The sequence below is a fragment of the Podarcis muralis genome, chromosome 7 (assembly GCF_964188315.1).
Source record: "Podarcis muralis chromosome 7, rPodMur119.hap1.1, whole genome shotgun sequence".
Taxonomy (NCBI): domain Eukaryota; kingdom Metazoa; phylum Chordata; class Lepidosauria; order Squamata; family Lacertidae; genus Podarcis; species Podarcis muralis.
Window position 1 is genome coordinate 44,689,905 of NC_135661.1, and position 23,164 is coordinate 44,713,068.

At 54.5% G+C, this 23,164-nt stretch overlaps 1 protein-coding gene across 2 annotated transcripts in view; it reads right to left on the reverse strand.

The window, feature by feature from the left end:
* The window catches only part of WWP2 (WW domain containing E3 ubiquitin protein ligase 2), a 35,631-nt gene that overhangs the window by 7,947 nt on the left and 4,520 nt on the right, over positions 1-23,164 (reverse strand). For both annotated transcript variants that reach the window (XM_028739833.2, XM_077931656.1), the window contains exons 5-16: positions 17,208-17,345; positions 16,095-16,191; positions 11,756-11,877; positions 10,537-10,729; positions 7,907-7,996; positions 6,561-6,735; positions 4,441-4,495; positions 1,923-2,004; positions 1,324-1,452; positions 887-965; positions 637-708; positions 438-526 (exon numbers count right to left, since the gene is read on the reverse strand). In XM_028739833.2, coding sequence (XP_028595666.2) covers positions 438-526; positions 637-708; positions 887-965; positions 1,324-1,452; positions 1,923-2,004; positions 4,441-4,495; positions 6,561-6,735; positions 7,907-7,996; positions 10,537-10,729; positions 11,756-11,877; positions 16,095-16,191; positions 17,208-17,345 — 1,321 coding nt within the window. The remainder of the gene's footprint in view (positions 1-437; positions 527-636; positions 709-886; positions 966-1,323; positions 1,453-1,922; positions 2,005-4,440; positions 4,496-6,560; positions 6,736-7,906; positions 7,997-10,536; positions 10,730-11,755; positions 11,878-16,094; positions 16,192-17,207; positions 17,346-23,164) is intronic.

Sequence of the window (23,164 nt, forward strand, 5' to 3'; positions counted from 1 at the left end):
CTATCTCCCTCCTTTGGTGCAGAGAGCCCCCGCATCCTGTCCGTGGTTCTACCCTGTGGTAGAACAGCATGACGTAACCTACCATAGGGTAAAACCACTGGCAGGACACAGGGAGATGCGTCAGAAGCTCCTGCAGGGCGGGAGTGGCTGCCGTCTGGAGCCGAAGTGGCAGCCCGTCTGGAACACGCTGGACTCGAAGCTCCGCAGAGGAAGCCACCAGGAGACCTCTCAAGTCTCAGGCTGCACAGCCAGCCAACCAGGGGACCCTCTCATGCTCTCTGCAGAAGGCCAGGCCCTGTCGATCCCACCCCGATGTCCTGAGTCACCTCCACACTGCTGCTTCAGCAGTTTTCCCAGGGTGGGATAAATCCCAAAGGACCAGGGAGGGTGGAAATTTGAATCTACCACCCCCACCCCACTGTGCTGTGCCAACTCACCGGGCAATTCCGCCGTAGTCCAAACCCTCCTCCCCACGCATGATGATGTACAGTCGACGCCGCAGATCATAAGGCTTCATGTTCATGATCTGAGCAGAGAGAAGTGAGGTTGGCAGGTGCAGTGGGGAGAGGACAAGGGTGCTCTGCCCAAGGGGTGACCAGCCTCCCCTCCCCTCCCTCTGACCCAGGCCTCAGTCACCTGCTGGAAGGAATCTTCGAAGAGTGTTTGCCGAGAGACACTGATCTTGACATGGCTGGGCAGCGCGTTGGACTGTGAAGGAGATATAGGTTGTGAGGGGCCCAACGACCCATATTCGGTCCCTGCATCCTGTCTAGGTTTGGGCATCCTCGTCCCCACCCCCCGCCCGCCACCGGCAGCCACAGATTTTCTGGGAATCTCGCAGCTTCTCCTCCTGCCCTGCTGGGAACATGGTGAATGAGCAACTCACATGGCAAAGGAAGCGGAACTGGTGGAACTTCCAGCGAAAGCTTCGGTCATATGCTCCAGGTGACCCACCTTGCTTACTCCTGCAACAGTAAACACGGCCTTAGTGGGGCCCTGGCCACATTCACACTTATTGGCTCTTGAGACTGACTGGGTTCCTTCTCTCCCACAGTTTAAGTTTGTGTGAACATTCCAGATTCATTAGATACCTTCCAAGAACACAGAGTGGATATCCCACAATCTTCAGCACTGTATCTGGAAGGTCCTAAAAGCTCCCACAATGCACTGCACCACCCCTCAAAGCCTGGCTGGCAAACAAGGGTCAGATGGCCAAAAATCCCTCCTCACAAGGAATCCTCCATCTGGGAAGAAACCCACAGGAACCTGGAGGCTATGCTGGGCGGTGCCGAGAGGGCAGAGCGCCACACCAGAGGGACTTACCCTGACTCAAACCCGGGACGGGGGTCTTTGAAGGTGGTAGTGCGGGTGTTGTGGTCCACAAAGTAACGCACCCGCTCGTTTGTATACTTCATCTCCCAGCCAGGTGGCAGCGCTGGCTCCTGGATCATCCTGAGCAGAGTAAGAAGTTCAATGGCAACACACACCTTGGCCTGATCTCTTTCCCCTGCCCAGACCCACCCAGGAGGCAGCAGGAGGCAGCGGCAGCTTCTGCTCCTGGCGGCCTCAACCCAGCTCACAAAATGCTCCACCCATGCCCAGTATGCTAGCTCCAGTTCAGCCTTGGGCAGGAACCAGGAGCAGGCAGAGACAGTCTTGCTGGGCACAGTCGTTCTGCCTGCTCACCAGGCTTGGAACTCAGGGCACATGCCCAAGGGCCTGAGAAGGAGCCTCCCCTGCCTGTCCCAGGAGGAACACTCCTTCAGCTGCTGGGAATGATGCAACTCAGGTCCATCTGTGGGGCCTGGTGGACAGCTTGAGACCCCTTGCAGGCTTCCTATGCCCCTCTGAAGGCTGAAGAGACCTCACAGTTGCCCCAAGGAGTCCCGGAGTGCAAGCCAGCAAAAGGAAGCCAAGCCTACCCCTGGGTGCGGGGGTCCTCCCATTGTGTGGTGCGGGTGTTGTGGTTCACGTAGTAGATTCGCCTGTTGTCCTGTCTTTTTTCTGGAAGGAGAAGGAAAGAATGGAGAGGTAATGTTAGTTTCCCTCTCTCTGGCCAGGCTGGATTGGGGCCCAGCAGGAAAATCTAATGGGGAATCCAGAACCAGCAGACACACAGCAGCCAGGCTCAGATGGGACGAGGCTGGCATGCCAGGGTCTTCCAACATGCTCCCTGTCACAGCAGAGAATAGTGCCTCCAAGTCTTGCATGGAAGAGGCCCAAGACACACCAGCCTCTTCCCACAAGGAATCCATCTTCCCCCCACCTGGCAGCCCTCCAGCTGAAGGTAGCCTCTACTCCACTGGCTAGGGCTGATGGGAGCTGGAGTCTCAAACATCTGGAAGGTCTCAGGTTGGGGACCACTTCTCCTCCTCCTCTAGGGGAACACAAGTTGCATGGCAGTCAGCACCCCTTTGGCTCAGGCACAGCTCATCTCCCAGCCTCAGAGGCCTAGCTTTAGGTGCCCATTTCCTAGAGAGGGAGGTGGTGCCCATGAATGAGAGTCTGTGATAACCTCCTTCCTCTGCAAGCTCACAAGCAGGACAGCCTCTCTCTCATCCTTCCCTGCTCACTCAAGCTCACTTCTACCCCATTACAACGCTTGCTCATTCCCCCCGTTTCAGCTCTGAAGCCCTTGATGGTTCTACCACAGCAAGCAACCTAACGCCAGGCCTGCAAAAGGTGGGGAGGGGCTCAGTGCCCCCCCCTCCTGAACTGCCCCCAAACAGCTGGCCCTTCCTCTGACCTCTCAGCCCCAGCAGGGCTGTCCTGGAGACTCAGCGACTTGGGTAGGGAGCCTGGCCTGTATGTGCAGGATCAGCCAAGGGCAAAGCAGATTTGTTGACTCCTAGGGAGAGAGTCTGCTCCCACCCCCCACCTCCATCACCACCCTGAGAGAGCAAGAAGAACCCACAGCCGTGGTAGCCTGTGCTCTTGAGGATCCAAACAGCAAGAAGGTGCATCACCACTGCCCCTTCCCTGCTTAACCCCAGGGCCGTCCCTCTCTGTCTTTCCCTGCCCAGGATGAGTGCTGAGGGAGGGGCAAAAGGTCACACAAAACCATCAAGGTCCTCATGATGATCCGGCAGATGGCCAGCAGGTGTCTGGCTACAGTGAATTCTGACAGCTGCGTCTGTCCATCCTCTTCAACCTCCCCACCATCACCACAAGGGCACTAGGTCTGCAAGACTGCCAAGAGCCAAACCTTGACATCTGTCTCTCTCTCAGACCCAGTTTCAGTGAGGCTGGATGCTCAGCCCTCTGTAGTAGTAGCAGCAGCAGCTGACAACCTCTCCTCCGCCTCCAGCAAAGGGAAGTTGCTGTCGATGCTCAGGCAAAGATCCCAGCAGCCCACAGTGGCATCGCTGGCCCAAGCTGCAATGATTTCTCTCGAGACTGTTTGCAAAGGGTCCCCTGGTGAGAGCTGCCCCTCTCCTGGCATCCAAGAGCATCTCTCCTCAAGTCCATCCAGTCCTGTTTCTCAGCTCCTGAATCCTTGCAGGCAGTCCCTGCCTCTCCTGGGGCTGCTCTTGCCAAGGTCCTGAGTCCCAAATTGGGTGGGGTGGAGAATTGACTGAACACACACTAAGTTTCAAAAAGTAGCTCTCAATTCCTGATGTTTGGACTTCCAGACCCCACTCCCCCAACCCGCTGGACAGTCCAGTGGCCTCCCACCACATTTCTGCTAGGCCTTTTACAAGAGCACAACACACACACAGAGTCCAGTGTCAGCAACACAGATCCCATCTGGCCCCTGCAGCCCCTCTGGGCTTCTTCTGAATTAGCTCACAAAGGTAGGGGGCAGGGGGGAAGAATTACTGTTGACATCCCTTGGTTTTGTTCTAATTGTCTCAGGGTCTAACAGGAGGCAGCATCCTCTCCCCATGCACACACACTTCCCTCCTTCCCTGGGTGTTAGGATCAGATCAGTGAGCCCTGACTCCTTTGGCACATCCCAAGCTCCACAGTGGCTCTACATCCCAAGAACCACTTCTACCTGCTTCCCAAAGTGTCTCCACCATGGACAAGCTCTCTCCATATCCTGTGCTGCCTAGCATCACCTCCCCTTCTCCCCCAGGTGCAGCAGGGACAAGGCAGGCTCCAAGGGGAGCCCAGCAGAAGCAGCCCAACCACATAGGGAGGAGAGCAGCTCCCACCCTCCCTCCAAATAAGAGAAAGAGAAACAAATGAAGCCAGGGTTGGAAATGCACCACCGGCAGCAGAAGCATTGCTGGACTTGGGAGAGAGTTTTGCCATGGTAGCAGGATTTGAACTCAGAGCCCAGGCAGGTCTCGCTGGCCGAGTAACACAAACTCTTCGTGCCTGCCTGCCCTCAGCATTAAGGAAGAGAAGTCCACCCACCCCACCTACACCAAAGGCAGATGCAGTACAAGCAGCAGGAAGGTCAGCCCCAAGCCCAAGAAGCCAGGCAGTACTTACCCCAGCCAGGAGGAAGGGGGCCCAGCGGGTCATTGTCAGACGGGGCACCCGACGACTGGAGGGGGCAAAACAAACACCACGGGGGTTACCAGAGAGAGTGCTGGAAGGCAGGATGGGGTCCAGCCGTTTTGCCCTCCACCCTGCCTTCTCTTCCCACCGCCCGCCAAGGCTGGCTAAAAAAACAACAGCACACACGTCCCAACCAACTGTGGGAACAGCAAATGCCTGAATGTGTGCGGCTTGGGGCAGAGGACAGGAGTGAAGGAGCTGCAAAAGCCCAGGTGGCAGGCAGGCAGGCAGGCAAGGGAGGGAGGCAAGAAAGCAGCTGCTGCTGCCCCTGTGCTGGCTGAGGCGACTGAGAGCCCCACCACAGTCCCACCTCCAACCTCCTCCAAGAACCACACACAACCGGGGGGGGGGGGGGGAATATTGCAGGCCTTTCCAATGAAATCATTCCCACAAGCCCTGTCCACGCCCAGAGCTTCCTGGCTGGGCCTGCGGGCTGCTTGCCTCCTCCTCCTCCCTCCCCTCCCTCCCTGCCTGCCCTGCCTCCCTCACAGAGGACCGTGAAACCCAACGGCCGGGCGCGAGATGCTCACGGACTGAGGGAACATTCATGCCGCACAGACAGGCGTTTCCCCCACAGCCCCCCACAGGTCCAGGCCCCATACAAAGCACCTTTATCCAACTCCAGGCAGGCTGGGCCGGGGGACCCATTTCAAGCCTGCTGGGCAAGCTGGGGAGGGGGAGACAGTTCCTCAGCAGCGCGCTGTTTAGATTAGGCCCCCTCCCTCACGCGTCTCTGGAGAAAGCCAGGCCAGACAGAACTCCTGGGACCCGGAGGCTCACGTCAAAAGACTTTTCACTCAGAGTCCCATTCCTGTCACACCCCTCAAAAAGCTGGGGTCGCCTTCCTGGGAACAGCAACTCCATTACTGGCCAGCAAAGTCACTACAAGGCGAACAATGGTGCCCTCTGAACACCTTTCCACATGGAGGGAGCTGCTCTGGTGTGGCAAAGAGCAGTTTTCTCCACACTGTAATGTGTGGTCGGCTGTGGTGTGGCTGTAGAGGCAGAGAATAAGCCATCGGCCCAACAGAAGGGAATAACAAGATGCAGGCCTCTATTTTGACCACCACGGTGCTGCCAGGGTCTTGTGCCTCCTGCGTTGTGGAGTGGGGAGCAGGTTCCCAAGCCAAGGAAGGCCAGCAGGCTCTCACAACAAGTCCTGACCCTGCAGTGCACCCAGACTGGGGTCTGCCAGCAGTACTGACAATCAAAAGAGGGAGCCTCAAACCAGATCTGTTCACAGGACTAGGGAAACACAGTCTCTCCTTACCCCAATCCCCTGAATTTCAACCAGACATTTCTAGTCGCTCATGCCTAAATGAAAACCGGCCACTTTCCACACTCCAAGCCACAGGCACCACACTCACAATGCCTCTTTAAGGGTACATTACACACAGAATAGTGGTGTTCTTACAGGGCCATTGGGCAGAGGGATTGTGCAGGGCCCCATGAGCTCAAGAGCTGTGCCTGTTTCTGGCCTCACTAAGGGGCAGGGGGCCCTGTGAATAGCAGCCAGGAGGGAAACCTCAGGGCCTTCTCTTTCAGTTTCATGTTTTACTCTTGGTTGCTCCTTTCTCAATATATACTGTTTCATTGTCTTTTATTACTTGCTGTAAGCTGCCCTGGGATCTCTGTTACAGGGCTGCCTACGGATAGTGACAATGAAACAAACGATATTAGTAATGGAATCAGGCTCTCAGAGCCCTCAAGGGAAGGCTCCAGAGCAACACTAGACCGCAGCAGGGGCAGGACCGAGGCAGCCAGCAGGCAACGGCTACCAAAGCCGCAAAAGGAAGGGGCTATGGAAGGGGCCTGTCTGTAAGCTAACCAAGTCCCCTTGCAGCTCTTCCTCTGGGTCTCTTCTGCTGTAGATGCCAGCAGGTATTAGTAGGCATCTTTGATGCAGGCCCTCCTGGTACCCAGTTCTCCTGAGCTATTTCTCTGCAGCCTAGAGCATTACTCTTGCAGCCTAGCAGAGGGACTGGTGGCTGTGGGAAGGCGGCAGAGCCGCTCTGTGCAGTTTGGCTGGCTGGGGCTGGGAATACCCTCACCTGGTAGAGAAATCTTTGGCTGAATTGCTGCATGGCTCCTTGAAGCTGGTTGCGCTGGCTCTGCCACTGCTCATAGTTGCGCACGTACTCAGCGGTGGGGCGCTGCCACGTGGTCGTGCGAGTGTTGTGGTCCACATAGTAGTACCTGCCACGGGGATCCACTCGTTTCTCCCAGCTGCAGGGGCGAAAGAAGAGCCTAATCTTTCTGTTTGTCTCTCTCTCTCTCTCGCACACACAAACACATACGTGGCAGATGAATCCTCTTCTACCATCATGGGAACTTCTTTTGCCAAGGACTGTTTCTGGGCCAGAGGTGGCTTTTGGGGTTGGATGAAGAATTTTCCCTTTTTCAGGCACCCCAGATGTTCTTCCATAATTCTGCCAATATCCAAGCAATTAAACCTCTTCAACCCACACACCCCTTTAGGGTAACAGATTTGGGAGGTGGAGTTTGGCCTTCTCTGGCCAGAGCTGCACTCCCCTTACAGGATTAGGTTTGAAGGATATGGGGGGGGCATGTCCTGTTAAATCCAGCCCCGTCCTTAGAACCCCAAGCAATTTTCACAGCTTGAAGCCCCTTTCACCAGTGATGGCTACAGCGCCAGCTTGATGCTCCTCTTGGAAAGAGAGTGAGCTGGGCTCAGGTACCGCACTGTTTGGCCATGTGCCCTTGAAGAAGACTCAGAAACTTTGACTAGTAAAGAACATGGCAACTGAGACCAGGTATATGGAAGACACCTGGCCAGTCTTAAAAGCATCTGCACTGGGCACAGCTCAAGGTGTTAGTTCTTACCTTGCCCAGTGCCGATGCTTTTCCAAGCTCCCCCATCTTCTGAAGCAAAGTTGGTAGGTGAGGAAGGAAAGGGCCGTCCAAGCAGTGGAATGCTCTCCCCGAGGCGGCTTGACCGCTAGACACTCTGCTCTCTTTCCAATGCCAAGTGGACCTTTAAGCTGATTTAAATGTGCTCCAAAGCTGGTGTGCTTTTCGCAACTATTCGACTACTGCTATTTTAACTAATTAATGCTGTTATTTGCATTTTTTTTAAGAGCGAGTAGCTCTAAAAGCCTTTGGACCAAAGAGCAAAATGTGCACTTTTGTAATGAAAACAATCAAGCAGATTGTCCTTGTTCCAGCTGTCTTTGCAAGCCCTGGGCAGCTGAACACTGAGCCTGCCCTAGAATTATGGCCTCGGAGATATATAAAGTGCCTGTATGTGTGTATATATATGTTATCACATATGTTAGGATCTTGTGAAGAGCATCTGCTTCCCACAGCACACCCAGCCACCCTCCTTTGAGTATCTCCAGACCAGATCCTGCAAACATGCTCATGTCAGAGCACCTACCCTGGCGGAAGAGGGCGCTCCCAGGTGGTGGTCTTTGTGTTGTGGTCCACGTAATACACTCTCCCATTTGGCAGCTCTCGTTGCTCCCACCTGAAGGACAGAAAGAGAGAAGACACAGAGTGAGAAGGGGACGGAGGGCCCATTTTGTGAGCCAAGGTAACCGTTGTTGCTATTACTTATTTCTAGCATTTTCCAGAGCATGAAGAACTTTGTGACTCTCACTTTGTCTATGACTCCAACAGCCCTGTAAAGTAGGCACAGTGGCTTACTCAAGCTGCCCTATGAGCAAAGGCACAGGACCCTCTCCTCTGCACCCACTGGCTCCAACTGTATAGCAATACTCCAGCCAGATCCAAGGGTGCATGTCAAGGTTTGGGGGCCCCAACAACTTCTGCAGGACCTACAGCTTCCAAAAGGCATCAGCAGGCACACATAACATCCCATCTTTGTTTTGCTTTGGCCAATCACAGCACGATTAAGGAGCAATCCCTGATTGGGCAACACTTTCACGAAGAACAGTCTGCCATTTAAACAACAACAACTCATAAGGGCTAGAAACTTTATTTTTTAAAAAAACAAAACAGGATATATGAGACGATGTTACTGTGGAGATGCAGAATGCACCTCTTAAATATCCCCAGCCAAACTCCAGAAGGCTCTGCAGAGGATCATAGATGGCCACCAATCTGCAAGAAGGAATGCCTTCCACTCCAGAGGGCAGGGCACTGCCATGCCATAAAGCCAAGACGTGGCTCAGGAAGGTGGCTGCCCAGGCAATCAGCTTGCCATCCTCCCAGGCTACCTCTGCTCTGAATGGAGACGAGGCTTGCTGGTAGCAAAACAGCAGTACTGAGGTCACCTTGCCGTCCAAGCGAGACGCCCTGCCTTACGTAAAGAACCACAGGCCGCGCCTGCTGCAAGGGAGCATAATGCACCTCTTTGTATGCACGAGACGAGGCGCGAACTGGTGTACACGCCGCCGTGTTAATGAGAGCCGCTGTCCCCGACGCAGGAGCAACGCTGATAGGAACCAGATGCAGGTCGGGGAGGGGCGGGGCGGGGGGAGAGGAGGTGTCTGTTCTGCCATCAGCCCAGAGGGAGAGGGAGTGAGCAAGAGAGCCTGTGTGTGACAGCAGGATGCCCCTTCCCCACAAGGATCCCAGCTTTGCACAGCAGCACCCCTTCTGGTCCTCCTCACTGAGGGCCATGTCATGGGTCTCCCAGGAACATGAACACCCCACCCCCACCCCACATATGGAACAGTTTAGTCCGATGGCTTTCCACAGCCTCCTGCACTCCCCTCTCCAGCTGTATGTATGTGAGAGGCTTTTGTGCTTGCCACGTTGAGTGCAGATGTTAAGGGAGAGCAGCATAAAGGCAGCCTACAGCACCCCCGCCCCTCTGATGGGCTACCTCCCGGCAAGCCTGTTTATGCCCATGCAAATGGAGTGGCCTGAAGCAGGCGCCCGACGCAGCCAAGCAAAACACTGCCGGGCTGCCAACAGGAGGAGCTGGAAGCGGCCTGCATGCGCGCGCATTCACACCAGGGCTTGGAAGTGCCTGTGGACTTGCCCCACCAGAGGCCCTGAGATCCCTCAGCCACAGAAGCAGGGGAAACTTGGCTTGTACACAGCGCAGTCCCCACCCAACACCCACACAAGCTTCTCGCTATATAGCAGGGGACCGTCAGCACCAGGATCCTTAAAGGAATGGTGTCTCGGCTGTAGGCTGTGGGATGCGCCCTCCATTTCAGGAGCATCTCTGCATAAAGGCGTCAGGTGCCCCCCTTGCCTCCTGGACCCCAGGCACACCGCAGTACGTGAGCAGGAAGGGAGGAGAGCTCCAGCAGGAAGAAAGAGTCTTTTGAGACGCCCTGGACTTTTCCAGCTGTCTGCAAACAGGAAGTGGCTGAGGCCTGAAAACAGTAGCGCTCACACGCCCGGCATAAAGGCGCTCTGAGCTGCTGGCCCCCCAATTACCTGCAAGTGATGCAAACACACACATGAGACTCTGAACCGAGAGGCCAGAAGGAAAACAGATGGCTCCCTTCATCGGAAATGCAGGAGTCAGGAGGTGGTGTTTGGGCATTGGAAGGCTCAACAGAAATAGCCACACTGCAGGACCAGAAAGGATGGAAGGAAGGAGAACAGGTGCAGCTGAGGAGCCACAACTGTCGAGTTCACAACTGAATCGTAACCCTGGTAATCCAGATTCTGCTCCCAGATCAGGCATCCTCAGAGCTGGACCTCAGTCACAGCCAGTCCCCTTCCTCCCTAGAACTCCAGGTCTTGCAAAAATACTGTAACATTCCTCTAAGGATGATAATACTTAGCATTCATATTTCTTAAATGCAGAAGGGGATTCACAGACATGATCACAGTAATCACTGGAACTGTCTTGTGAGGTAGGCCTGGGGCCCCATTCTGCTTAGAAAGAGAGAACTTTGGAAGCGACAAGAGAGCAGGAGTTCCCGCTAGGATAAACTTTACTCCTAGCGAACAGCCTCTAATTCAGAACATACTTTTTAAAGGTTTCAACTCCCTGGTGACCCATCCCAACCTCCCCCTAGTTGGCTAAGGGCATTCATGCCGTGGCCAAGGTGCCCAAACAGAGATCAGGACACCACTTACCCAGAGGGCAGCACCTCCAGAGTCTGTGCTGCTGGCTGAGAAGGCTGGGCCTCTGAGCTGGGGGCAGATTCCCCTGCCCTTGGAGAGTCATGAGCTGTGCCAGAGCTGGAGGTCGCACCTGACACAGCCTCAGGTGGCACAGCCTGTTCATCTTCAGGGACATCGAGGGTGGAACTGGCAGGTTCACCATTCACTGAAAGAGAGGGGAGCGATTATGGCAGAGTTGAGGGGATGCTGATGCCTCCTAGGAACATAGCAGGAGCCATCAGGCCAAGGGCCCATCTAGCCCAGCATCCTGTTCTCACAGCGGCCAACCAAATGCCTGTGGGAAGCCTGCAAGCAGGACCTCAGCAAAAGAGCACTCTGCCCTCCTGCAGTTTCCAGATGCCTCTGACAGTGAAGGCAGAACACAGCCATTTGGGCTAGTAGCCAGCTGTAACCCTGCCCTGAATTTGTCTAATCCTCTTTTGAAGCCATCCAAGTTGGTGGCCACCACTGCCTATTGGGGAAGCAAATTCCATAGCTTAACTGCCTGCTGTGTGAAGAAGTCCTTCTTTCTGGCTGTTCTGAATGTTCCACCATCCAGCTTCATTAGGTAGCCTCATGTTCTTGTGTTGAGAGAAGGAGAAAAACCTTTCTCTGCCCAATGTCTCCATGCCATGTGCAGTTTTAGAAACTCCTTTTGTATCACCTTCTACTCGTTTTGTCTCTAAACTAAGCAGCCCCAAATGCTGCAACCTTTCCTCACAGAGGAGTTCCTCCATCCCCTTGATCATTCTGGCTGCCCCTGTCCCAACGGTCTCCAGATCTACAATATCCTTTCAGAGGTGAAGCGTCCAGAAGTATACACAGCATTCCAAATGCGGTTGCATCATAGATTTTGATAACAGCATGGGCCGTTTTAGTATCAATTCCAGCTGCCACGCACTGGGCCAACATCTTCATCAAGCTCTCCACTAGGACCCCAAGGTCTCATTCCCTGTCCGTCGCCATCACCCTGAAAAGGGCCCAGAGTGTCCCCAATGGCAACCTCTGTCTGTAGCGCATAGCCGGTCAAGTAAAACTGGGGAAGTGACATGGGGAGATAATCTTTCATCTACAGGTAGCACCTCAAAGTTATATCAATGCACGTGGGAGAGCACAAGTGAGGTGGCACACAGGGCTGGCCTTACAGCTTCAGAGGAGAGACCATCACCTCCTCCTCTCTCTCCACTCTCACCTGTGCCGTTCACTGTGCCACTCTGGGTCTTGCCTGCTGGCTGCTGCTGGGCTCTGGGACTGGGGCTTTGCTCCCCGTTGGCCGTGCTCTGCCTGGCCACTCCAGCCACATGTCTGTGTGCCCTGCAAAAGAAACAGTCGAGAGGTGAGAGGAGTGTCTCCTGAGTTTTCACAGATCATTATATTCCTTGTAGACAGGAGGGTGGAAGGCTGATGGCTGGGCCTGTTCTCCATGACATTCCATACCTCGTCCTGCACCAAAATAGCACAGATCAGTCATGCAAACTGAGTCCATGGACATATAGTTGAAAGATCATGGCGATTACAGTTACATAATAGTCACAACTGCAAGTGGAATGGAGGGGAGAGGGTAAGCAAACATTGCAGGGACCTGACACCCCACCCAGGTTTTTGCAGTTTCATCAGGTTTCTGTCAACAGACATAAGGACTAGAAACATGCCAGGAGGAAAACAGAAGACAAGAGGAGTTTGCGCTGGTTTGAGACATTCCGCATCTCTGCACACAGCAGGAGTGTATGGAAGTCATACTATGTTATCCTCACAACAAACCTGTGAGGTAGGTGAGGCTGAGAAAGAGAATGACTGGCCCAAGTTCGTAAGAATGTAAGAACGTTTACATTTCTAAGTCTGTAAGTAGAACCCTGCTGGATGAGGTCAATGACCCATCTAGTACGGCATCCTGTTCTAACAGCGGCCAACCAGATGCCTGTTATGGGAAGTCTGCAAGCTGGATCCAAGTACAACAGCCACACTCGGCCCACCTGCGATTCCCAGCAACTAGTATTCAGCGGAGGTGAGTCTTTCTGGGGGCTCCACGGCTGGGTGGGATTCTGAGCCTGGGCCTCTCCAATCCTAGCCTGACATCCTCTAGCTGCTATAATACTACCTCCACCTCAGCTGGAAACGCTCCATGTGTCTGTTTTCATAGTGCTCTTACACAATGTGCAAAATGTGGAGAGCAAGTTTATTGGACCTGCATTAAGCTTCCATGTGCTTGTCTGAATTTTTTTTCTTTTTAAAGAAATACATTAAGGGTTAGAAGAACAACGCAAAACCAGGACAAAATCCTGGACAGTTTCATATTAGTCCGCGCAGAGCGAGGTGGTAAGGTTTTTGGCACAGGACTTGCGCAGACATCACTAGGAATGGCTCCCCACCCCACCCTCTGGGGATAAACAACCTCTGGACCTCCAGGGGTGTTTTTTAGAAACCCAAATTGCCCATTTCCGCTGTGTTGCGCAGGTCGTGTAGGCCCAAATTAGCCGTCCTGCCAAGGCTGTCTTCCTACGGGGCTCCTAACTTGGCATCGTCTTTTAATAGACGTGTGGAAATAAACCAGAGGAGGTCACATGGCAGAGCTCACGGGGAACAGCAGCTGCTTAAAATAGGAGCCTGGAAAAGGGGGCAGGCAGCACCAGTGGGAGGAACAGGCTGGGAACAGCAGGCGATGGGGCAGTTTCCCCATAAGTAGAGTGAATGGGGGGGCAGGGAGCAGGGCTGATCCTGGGTAGAGAGGGGAGGCACGACCTGTAATAGGCCCTAATCCCCACTTCCAACACGCATGCAGAGAAAGCTCCAGAGATTCTGGCTTGGGGTCCAGAGAGTCAGGCTGTTTCAAAGTCAAGGAGGCGAGATTACAATAAGGGCCCTGCAGCAGCTGGGTCAGGTCAAACAGGGCCCATCTAATCCAGCATCCTGTTCCCACAGTGGCCAACCAGAACCACAGGATCCCCAGGATATGCTGGCTGATCAAGACACTGTCTAAGCATCTCCCTCCTGCCGGCTTCTCTCCAAGTGCAGTTGGGGGGGGGGATAGGAGCAAAGGGCATGAGGGGGAAAGGAAGCCAGCACCAAGCTGACCTTGGTAGGAATGAGCAGCCCCACTGGGAGAAGGACTCAGGGAAGTAGGAAGGGGGCACAATGGGGAAGGGGACACCAAGGAGAGCAGAGAGCAAGGAGAAGGTCCCCTGTCCCCCCGCCCAAGGAGAAGCAGGAAAAAGACAGTGGAGGAGGGGCAGCCCATGAGGGGACCCAGCAGTGAGAGGGCCCAACTCTGCTGTGCAAATGCAAGGAAGCACTTTGCAAACAGGCACGAGTGATTGATCCTGGTCACAGGGTGGTGTTGCCAGCCCTCCTCAGCCAGGGAACAGCTAGGTGGGCAACGCAAGGCTGAGAAATTCCTCTGATCTGTGCAAAAGGTGGTGGTAGAACAGGAGGGAGGACCACCAGCCACAAGTCTTTGTTTCTGAAAACGGAGCCCAAGGTCCCCCCTCCCATCCCCTTTTCTCCCTCTTTAGAAACTGTTTCCCAAGACACACAGATTGGGGAGGGGGCACACTCACCCCAAACACGTCACCTTGGAACCTCTCTGATCAGAGACAGCACGAAAATGAGAGAGCAGGCACCTTTGTTGTAGCCTGTTTGCGAATCGCCCTGAGATGCTCCTCGGCTGCTTATGGAAGCTAATCCCACCCACACCAGTTTCACAGCAGCCATCCAGGGAGGGAAGTGCGGCTCACTAGGGAATTTGGCATCCCAGCATCAAAGTTTTCCTGCAAGGGCCCAATTTTGCAGAACAATGAAGAAACAGGCCAGGGACAAAAACTAAACTCCTTGTTGCCTGCCTCCGACCAGCAATGTCGGTAGTAGTAATGATAAATAAATAAATAAATAAACAAACAAACAAACAAACAAACAAACAAACAAACAAACAAACAAATAAATAATCTTATTTCCCCTGGAAGTGGAGGCTTAACCCTTAGAGTGGGTCATGCAGCTAGCTGCCTGGAGAGACCAGGATGCAAATCAAGGTTGCTCCAGACCCTCTTGGCCCATCACTCAGCCATCCCTGCAAAGGGTCTTGTGATCCAAAGGTCAGCTTGAACTTTCCTTTGCAAGAGCTGCCCATTCCATGGGAGACTAAATAAGGCCTAGGAAGGCTCATGGCCCACTCGTGTGTCCAACGGAGAAATCATGGGACAGACTGAGGTTTTCACTGCTCCAGAGAACTCACCCAGAATCTGTCCAGCACCCTGATTAGATCCAACAGCTGCAGAGCCAAGACTGCAAGAATTTGCTGTGCCCCTCGGGGCATAAAGTTCTTTACACCGTTGCCCTTTTTCAAAAGAAGCAAGTCTCTAGATCTTATGGCATCAAGGAGAAGCCTAAAATGTTGTGAGTGCTCTTGCCCTCCTATCCAGCTTGTCGGTTTCCCAGCGGGGCAGCTGGTTGGCTGCTGTGGAACCCAGAATGCTGGACTAGGTGATCCACCAGCCAGGCTCTTCTGAGGAAGTTCTTCTGAGCAGAACCACATGAAGGCTGCAGAAGATGCCTGTGTCTGTTTGGAAGGGCCGTTCCAGGAGCTTGGTGAGGGCCAAAAGTTCAACTCCCTGAAAGCTCTTCCCATCTGCAGAAGCCAATATGTTTTATTCAGGGGAATCAAACTTCTTTTGGTGGAGGATTCGGGGGCTTCTGGGGGCCCTGCACAAACAGAGCCAGGAAGGCACAAGGAAGCAGCCAGAGGAAAAAGGACACTGAGGAAGAGTCCTCCCTGGATACGGGGCTGAGTGCTACAATGCAGGGAAGAATGGAACTTGATGAAGGAAGCTGGTAGGTTGGCTGGCCACCCATCATCTCGGGAGAAGCAGTATGGTTCCCTTGCCAGTGAGGTGCTAAATTCAGCACCACACCGGCAACAGTACACAAACACAACACAGCTGTGGCCAGAGAGTAGAAGGAAGGGCCAAGCAGAGCCCCCTTGGCAAGCCCCTTGCCCTGCTTTCTGGGCAGCTGCTCAGAGCAAGCATTTTTTGCCAGGGTCAGCAGGCTCTGATTGGAAGGAGAAGGAGAACTATCAGTCTCCAGGGGACTTTGCTCTAAAGCCAAAGTACCCCTCAATGATTGCCTGCACTTTCCACACACCAGATAATGGGTGGTGCTAGAGCAAGAGAGCAAGGGTACCAAATGTAGCCCACTACCAACCATGTCCTGGAGCTGCAATTCCCCTGCTACTAAATGCTCCTCTTGCCACAGAGGGATGCAGTAGCCCTTACCTGGTCTTCCCAACTCTGACCCACATGCACATGGCCCAGCCTGACTCCTCATAACCTTGCAAGGCAGTTCCCAGTCTCCCCCTGCCCACCCAGGCCTTTCTGGCCTCTTTCCTGCCTCTGTCCTGGCTTACCTCCCAATCTCCCTGTCCTCTTCTTTGTCTCTTTCCATCATGGCTTACCCTGCCCTGTGTGCTGACCATCAGAGGCTCCAGAGTGGCCACCTGCAGCCATCCAAAATGCCACGGCAGAGCAGAGGGGAACCCTTACCTGGACCTGCCGCCAAAGCAGTTGGTGCTGGGGGCCTGGTGCCTGCTCTCTGGGGACGAGGCCAGACCACAGGGGTCTCTCCCAGCTGCCTGGGACCCTGAAGGAACAAGGAAGCAAAGAACTGGTCAGAATAGGACCCTGGCAGGCAGGCCAAAAGCCAAGCCCTGGCAACAGCCAGTCAGCTGTGGGGAAAGGGGAGGGATGGCTGGACAAGGATGGAGGCAGCTGCTTGTTCTAAGCCTGCCTTTGTATATATACAAGCAGCTGTAATCTGGAACTGAGGTGGAGGGGAGGGGTGCAAACCATAGCAAATGATACAGATTATTATGACAGTTGAAACATGGGAGTCCTCATAGAAACATGAAGCTGGATGATCCCAGGGGCCACTGGAGAGCTGAGCTCTCCTGCCACCTCTGAAGATTCAGCAACTATAGCAGAGGCTGGTGGGCAACATCCACAACACAGCTTTGCCCAGTGGTGTTGTGGCATCTTTGGTTTAATCTCTCAACTTCTCTCTCATCCCATCAAATGCAGTTCCTCTCACTTTCAGGAAAGACTCAGCTAGGATGGGTGAGGAGAAGGAGACCCGGGTCCCTTCCGGGGGGGGGGGGGGGCAGCAGGAAGAGACAGACCAGCAGCTTGGGACGGAAGAGAGGTGGCCTCCCTGGGATGGGAGGGCCTGTTAACATTTTGAATGCCTGCCAGATGAGGTTCACTTCCCTGGACACAAGAGCTCCTCTCCATTCTGCTCAGAACAACTCAGATACTAAAGGTCTGAAGAGCAACATTTGCTCTGGGGCTCAGTTTGGAGTCTGAGAGTTTGGAACCTGCTCCCATTCTCTAAGCTGGGCTCAAGGACCTGAGATGATGCTGTAAATACTGCCTCTGCACATCTACAGAGTGATTCCCCTTCCCTGCCACCAGACCACACATGGCTGGGATTAGAGTACAGGGAAGGTTTGGCTCAGACCCGCCTGCCCCACCCCCCCCTTCAGCTTGAACCCATCTGCCTCAGCTCCCGTCTTTCATAGGACATACCTCCATCAAAGGCCCTGCTGGCTGCCCAGGGCCCTAGTGGCAGGCGGCTCCCCCACCCCACCCTGCCACACTCACCCTCCGTCACGATGTTGCCATTAGGCAAGCTTCCCACATCAACACTGGGCCCATCCAGGAAAATGGTCAGCTCCCCACCAGAGACAAGGCAGCCTTTGTTCTCCATCTGCAGGTTCAAGGTCAGCTGCTTGTTTTCCGCTGTGAGGTACAGAGAGTGACAAGAGGGGGGAAAGCCATTACACCGGGAGAGTGGCCCTGGTGGACACAGGCCCACAAGCAAGTGGGGGCAGTCGGGCAGCCTCGTTCCCTAGACCTCCCTAGCACTCCAGCCCTAGCTAGCCTCACCCCAACACTTTAATCACACCATCCCTCCAGTGGCAGAGTTGGAGCTTAGCCCCTCAGCAGAGGGAACTGTAATGTTGGGGGCCGGGGAGGGCAGGAGCATATGCTGGGTACCTTGCTCCCCACCTCGGATGACAGAACCATCTCTGTAACCAGGGAGCAGCACAGGGAACTCTCCTCTGTGACATTAAAGGCTTTCCAACATGAGGGAGCTGAACCTACATCCCTGCTCTGCCCAGAAGATGCTCAGCAGAACAGTCAGGGTCAGGCCCAACACTTTTCCTGCTGCTGCTGCAGCAGCAGCTGCTGCACTTACTCCCCAGCACATTTCTTAGGCCCAAATCTGCCCTCAGACCCTCAGTCTCCTTGTGCTGGCTGAAAAGGAAGGTGAGGAGCACAAATGCCCCGAGAGGAGGCTGGCATCAAGGTGACCTGCGCCCCTCTATGGGAGAAGGAATTCCTCCTCCCCAGCACCCAGGGCAGGAAGACAAAGAGCAACTGATGTTCGTCCCCTGGAGAGAGAGGGCCAGGCGCCTTGGGCAGGCCCCCAAAGTTCACACCTGAGCTGCCTGGGGACCTCCCTTTCACCAGCTGCACACGGGGCTCCAGCCTCTCTGTCCGCAGTGGTGGTGGCAGCTCCTGGTGTGTGAAGTACAGCACAGCAGAGTCAGGGAGGGGGAAGTTTTGAGCCAGAGGAGCAGGAGGGTTTGGCCTTCCATCTCCCCTTGGGAAGAGCCGCAAGGAGCCAGGCCCAGCCAAGGGGCCACCAGCATGCCTTTGGTGATGCAGGGAGCCTGTCCTCGCCCCTTTCTCTCCCCACTGCCCCACCTTGGCAGCCCTCTGCTCCTGCTGCAGGCTGCACAGAGCCCTTTTGTCCCCTGGCAGAGACAAGGTGCCTGTGTCTCCAGGCAGGGCAGCGAACACCACTTTCCCCTCCCTCTGCTTTCTTTAAGAAAATAAACACGCATGGGCCCCTCCACCACGGCCCATGGCCCAGGCACACATAAAGGGACCTTGCTGTTGCAGCAGCCGAGGGTCCCTCTGCGGCCGCACACAAAGCCAGCTTGTGTGCAGGGGGGACGGGCTGTTATCATTTGGGGGAAGGGGCCGCCCCAGCCTTACATAAGGCCTCCTCAGTTCACTACCTCCGCTGCACCGCTTGGAGCCTCAGCGCTCCCATTTGGCAGGGAATTCCTAGCCAGGACATGAGAAGGACCTGCGCTTTCCAGCAGCCAGGCCAACAGGAGCAGGAGCAAGGAAGGGAAGGAAAAAGGAAGGAAGTTCCAGCTGCTGGACAGGCTCCCCAGTGCCCCAGGGTGGACATGCCTGGAGCGATGTGAACAAGACAGCAAAGAGGAAGGCAGCCCAAGGCTTAACATGGATGAGAAGCGATGCAGAGGGGAAAGGAAGGAGAGAGCTCCGCCTCCACCTTCTGGGCACCAGGAGCAGGGAGCCCTCAGGGAACGGAAGGAGCCTGTATTTGTGATGTTTAATATGTTCTATCATGTTCTAATTACTTATTGTTTGTAAGCCACTTTGGGATTCATTTGAATGAAAAGAGACATAGAAATATAATAAATCAAATCAAGATGGTGGCCAATCAAACAAAGGCCAAAGGCTTTCTGGCCAAGGCAATCCTTGTCAGTTTGCACAGGCTTGGGGTATAAGAGCTTTCCAAGCAAAAGCAAGGGATGCGATCCCAGAGTTCCTGCCTCTTTTTCCTAGAAAGGAAGAAGGGGAGGCCCCTTTTTTCTCTGGCAGAGCCTTTCAGCCAGTGGCTCCCTACAGTACAGCAGTCGCCGAGGGAAAAGCACCACTCTAGTCAATGGTTGGGTGCACAGGAACACATAGGGAGAAATAGGGTCAGAGAAAGCTGTCTGATGAGGGAAAGAGAGCAGAGAAAGTTGGTTTGTGGAGTTCAGGATTGTCTACACTGATTGGCCCTGGTTCTCTAGGGTGCTGTAGACACCTGGGACCTTCCATATGCCCCTACTGGGTACAAATCCATCAAGCAGTAGCTTCATTTAGCCTACATGCTAGCCGTCTGTCAACAAGAATAGAAGGTTGGGAGGGAGTTCTGGTAGGGAAGGGGAAAGAGCCCTCCAGGCTAGTCAAGGACACTCGAGGGTTTAAAGAGGACAATCGCTGAGATGCAAGGCACCTTTCTGAAAGAAGCCTTGTGCACCCAGCAGAACAAGCTTTGCCAGCTGGCTTGCAAGGAGAGGCACTACTATTACAGGGATAGCCAGAGGAAGGGGCAAAACAGGACGTGGGACCCCAAAACATGGTTGCCCACACAACTCTTTCCCAGCATCAGCCTGGCCACAGTTCAGGGAAGCCGTCTATGAGGTTGGCTTTCCAGCGAGGAGCCCATCCATCCATCCAGCCTTACAACTTCCTCCTTGGATCCTGCTACTACTTTGTGTGGAGCAGGGAGCAGAAATCAGGACTGGCTTCCTTCTGAATGACTTCTTTGTGGCTGCAGCTCCAGCATCCCTGCCTGGGGCCAGGCAGAATGAGAAGCAAAGTCACAGACCTTTGCAGGAGCTGTAAAAGCATTGGGGGGGGGAGAAGGGGGGGCTCCCTAAACAAGAACCTCTTGATGCAACCTGAGAACAAGGGTGGTGATTGTAGGGGCGGGGGGGGGGGGGAGGTGTTGTTTGCACACTGCAGCCCAAAAGGCTCCAGGCCCCTTGTTTTCACACTCAATTGGTGCAGCCACATGAGGATTTGTTTTTACACAGAGAGAGAGATTTCTTCTGAGCCACACCCCCTGCTCTGGGTCCGGCCTTGATTCAGATGCTGGCTGCTTCAAGAGCCTTGGCGGAAGGCCCCATTCCCTGCCTGGCTGGCAGGCGAGAGGACATTCGAAGGAAGCTGCTGCACTCACACAGTAGAAATGGGATCAGCCTCCAGGTTGGGGGGGGGGTTGTAAACCTGTGCCCAGAACAGGCTTGAGAACAAAGCGTCCCTTGCGGGTGGGTGGGAATCTGGAGCTGCAATCGATGCATCCGATGAGGGACTTGGGAGCTGCTGCAGCCAAGGCAGTAGCCGGCTGGCTCTTACTGAACTAATTTGCACCCCACCCTCCATCTCCCCAAACAGCCTCTCCTACTGGAGCTCTGCTGGGGCTGCCTGGCCAAAACGTTGGTTCTGGCAGAGCGCTTCTGCAGCAGATGTCCAAGGAGCACAGCTAGGCTGGGAAGAACTCCCCACCCCACCACTGCCATTCTGGTCAGCAAACAGAGTCCACCCATGGGCCAAGGACAGAAGATGCTCAAGGAACATGCAGGGATCTTCAGGGCACACAAAGCCTGCTGACCCAGCTGGAGATCCCAAGAAAACTTCAGATGTGCCCATCCATCTGCTCCAGGAGGCCTAAAGGCAGCTGGCAAAGTGCCAGGAAGGAGCTGCGGCTTCCTCCTCTCCCAGTGAAGCCCAGCAAGGCCAGTTCAAATCATTCTTCAGCCCTGAGGCTCATTGGGCAGCCTCAGGTAGGCCTCTCAATGATGCTACTTCACAGGGAGGAAGCCTCCACTCTCAGCTCCTCAGAAGAAGGGAGGACACACAAGCCACCAGTCCTCAGCGCCTGAATCTCCCATTTTGTGCCTTCAAGACCGTATCCACCCCCCAGCCAGAGCATCACAGAGAAAGGCATTTGGATCTGAGATGCCTGTTGGTAGAACCAGGTGGCCATTGTAGGTGGTTTTGCAGAGGTCTCAGGGTATTGCTTTCTCATTAGCTGTGCATTTCATATCCTGAAATGGGTGCAGAGCCCTAGCAATGAGGCAGGATAGAAATTAAACCAATAGGATTCCCCCCCCCACTCTTTAGACCAGCTGCCCTTTCTCTCCTGCCCAGCACATAGAGGAAGGGAGGGCGTTGTCTTTGGGTGCTTGCTCAATGGAAGGCTGACAGGGAGCAGACACCCACACCCATGGCAAGGAGAAGTGAGAGCGGCCATTCTCAGTGCCAGCTGTCAATCAGCTCAACCTGGAGTCACTTCCTCTCCTCAAGAAAGATATGGTGGAGTTGGAAAAGGCAAAACGATCCAAGGGATGGAGCAACAGCCCTATGGGGAAAGGTTACAACGTTTGGGACTTTTTGGTTTAGAGAAAAGGCAAGAAAGGGATGGTAGAAGAAAATGGAGTTATGCATGGCATGGAGAAAGTGGACAGAGAAGTCCCTCTTTCATAGCACTTGAAATCGAGCACATCTAATGAAGTGGAATGAAGATTCAGGACAGAAAAAGACACTACTCCTTCACACAGCACATCTTTAAACTATGGAACTCACTCCCACAAGAGGCAGTGATGGCCAACAACTCAGGTGGCTTTAAAAGAGAGTTACACAAATCCATGGGGGACAAGGCTATCAACAGCTCTTAGCCATAATGACTATGTTCTGCCTTCACCATCAGAGGCAGTAACTTCTGAATATCAGCTGCTGGAAACCACAGGAGAAGAGAGTGCTCTTTTGCTCAGGTTTCCCACAGGCATCTGGTCGCCCACTGCGAGAACAGGATGCTGGACTAGATGGGCCACTGGCCTGATCCTGCAGAGCCTTTCCTATGTTCTTATGCAATTCATCCAGGAAAACAACCACAGCGAGCAGCCCTTGCCTCGGAGCCACAGGGAGAAAGAAAGCCTGATCTTCTGACACTTCCCGGTAGTGGCTGCGCTGTCGCTTTAAGAAGCCTCCCCTCGCAGCCAGTGCCAGGGAAAATTCCATCCTTTTTGGTACCGAGCGGAGCCTTTTCCATTTGCCGCCCAAAACTACGCCTTGCCTCATGAAAGGAGCATTGTGTCCGGCACACAAGGAGGAAGAGGAGCAGCTCAGGTGGGTGAGGAGAGGGCGGGAGGGCGACTCAGGCCCGCCAGGCAGGATCTCAAACACTCGCCCTCCAACCACACCACAAGGCCCCAAAAGGGCAGCCCCAGAGTTAACCCCCCCCCCCCGCACACACAAAAGCCACTTCCAGCAACAATGAAGCCCTTGCCACCTTTTGCTCTGAGGCACCAGTGCGGCAAGGAGCTCTGCCAGTGCAAGGGAAGGTGCAGGTAAGCCTTCGCTCATTTTCTTGACCCAGAGCAGGGGGTCTCTCTCCACTCACCTCCAGTCAAAGCCTGCTCACCAAGGCCCAGACATCTCAAAGCTAGTGGACCAGGCCACCAGGCCTAAGCCCAGGGAGAAGAGACTGCCCCAGAAAAGTAGCGGGCTGTTGCTCTGACATTGCCCCCACCTCCATCTGCTATCTCCAGGCCTGGCACCTCTCAATACGAGGTCTGTATTCTGTGAGGCGGGGGCCATGGTGGGGGCAGGGGAGCAGTTTGGGCTGAAGGAGATGGAGAGAGCCTTTCCCTGCCGGGAGCCCCCTGAATAGAGGCCTTTATGTAGCAGCAGCAGCAGCAGCGGCTGCCGCCACGGGCCACTCCAGCAACCACAAATGGCAGCAGACAGCCAAGGGCCTCGTGTTGCTGGGCGGGCTGCTCTGCTTTCCTGGCTGGTGAAGGGGTGGCCTCCATCAAACACACCAGCAGCAGCAGCCCTGTGCGCCTGACAGGCCTCCCAGCCGCTCACAATGAGGCCTTGTCTTCTGCCAAGGCCAGAGCATTTCCACCACCAGGTATGCCTTATTTCCCCCTGCCAGAGGGCGCAGAAAACCTGGTGATGCC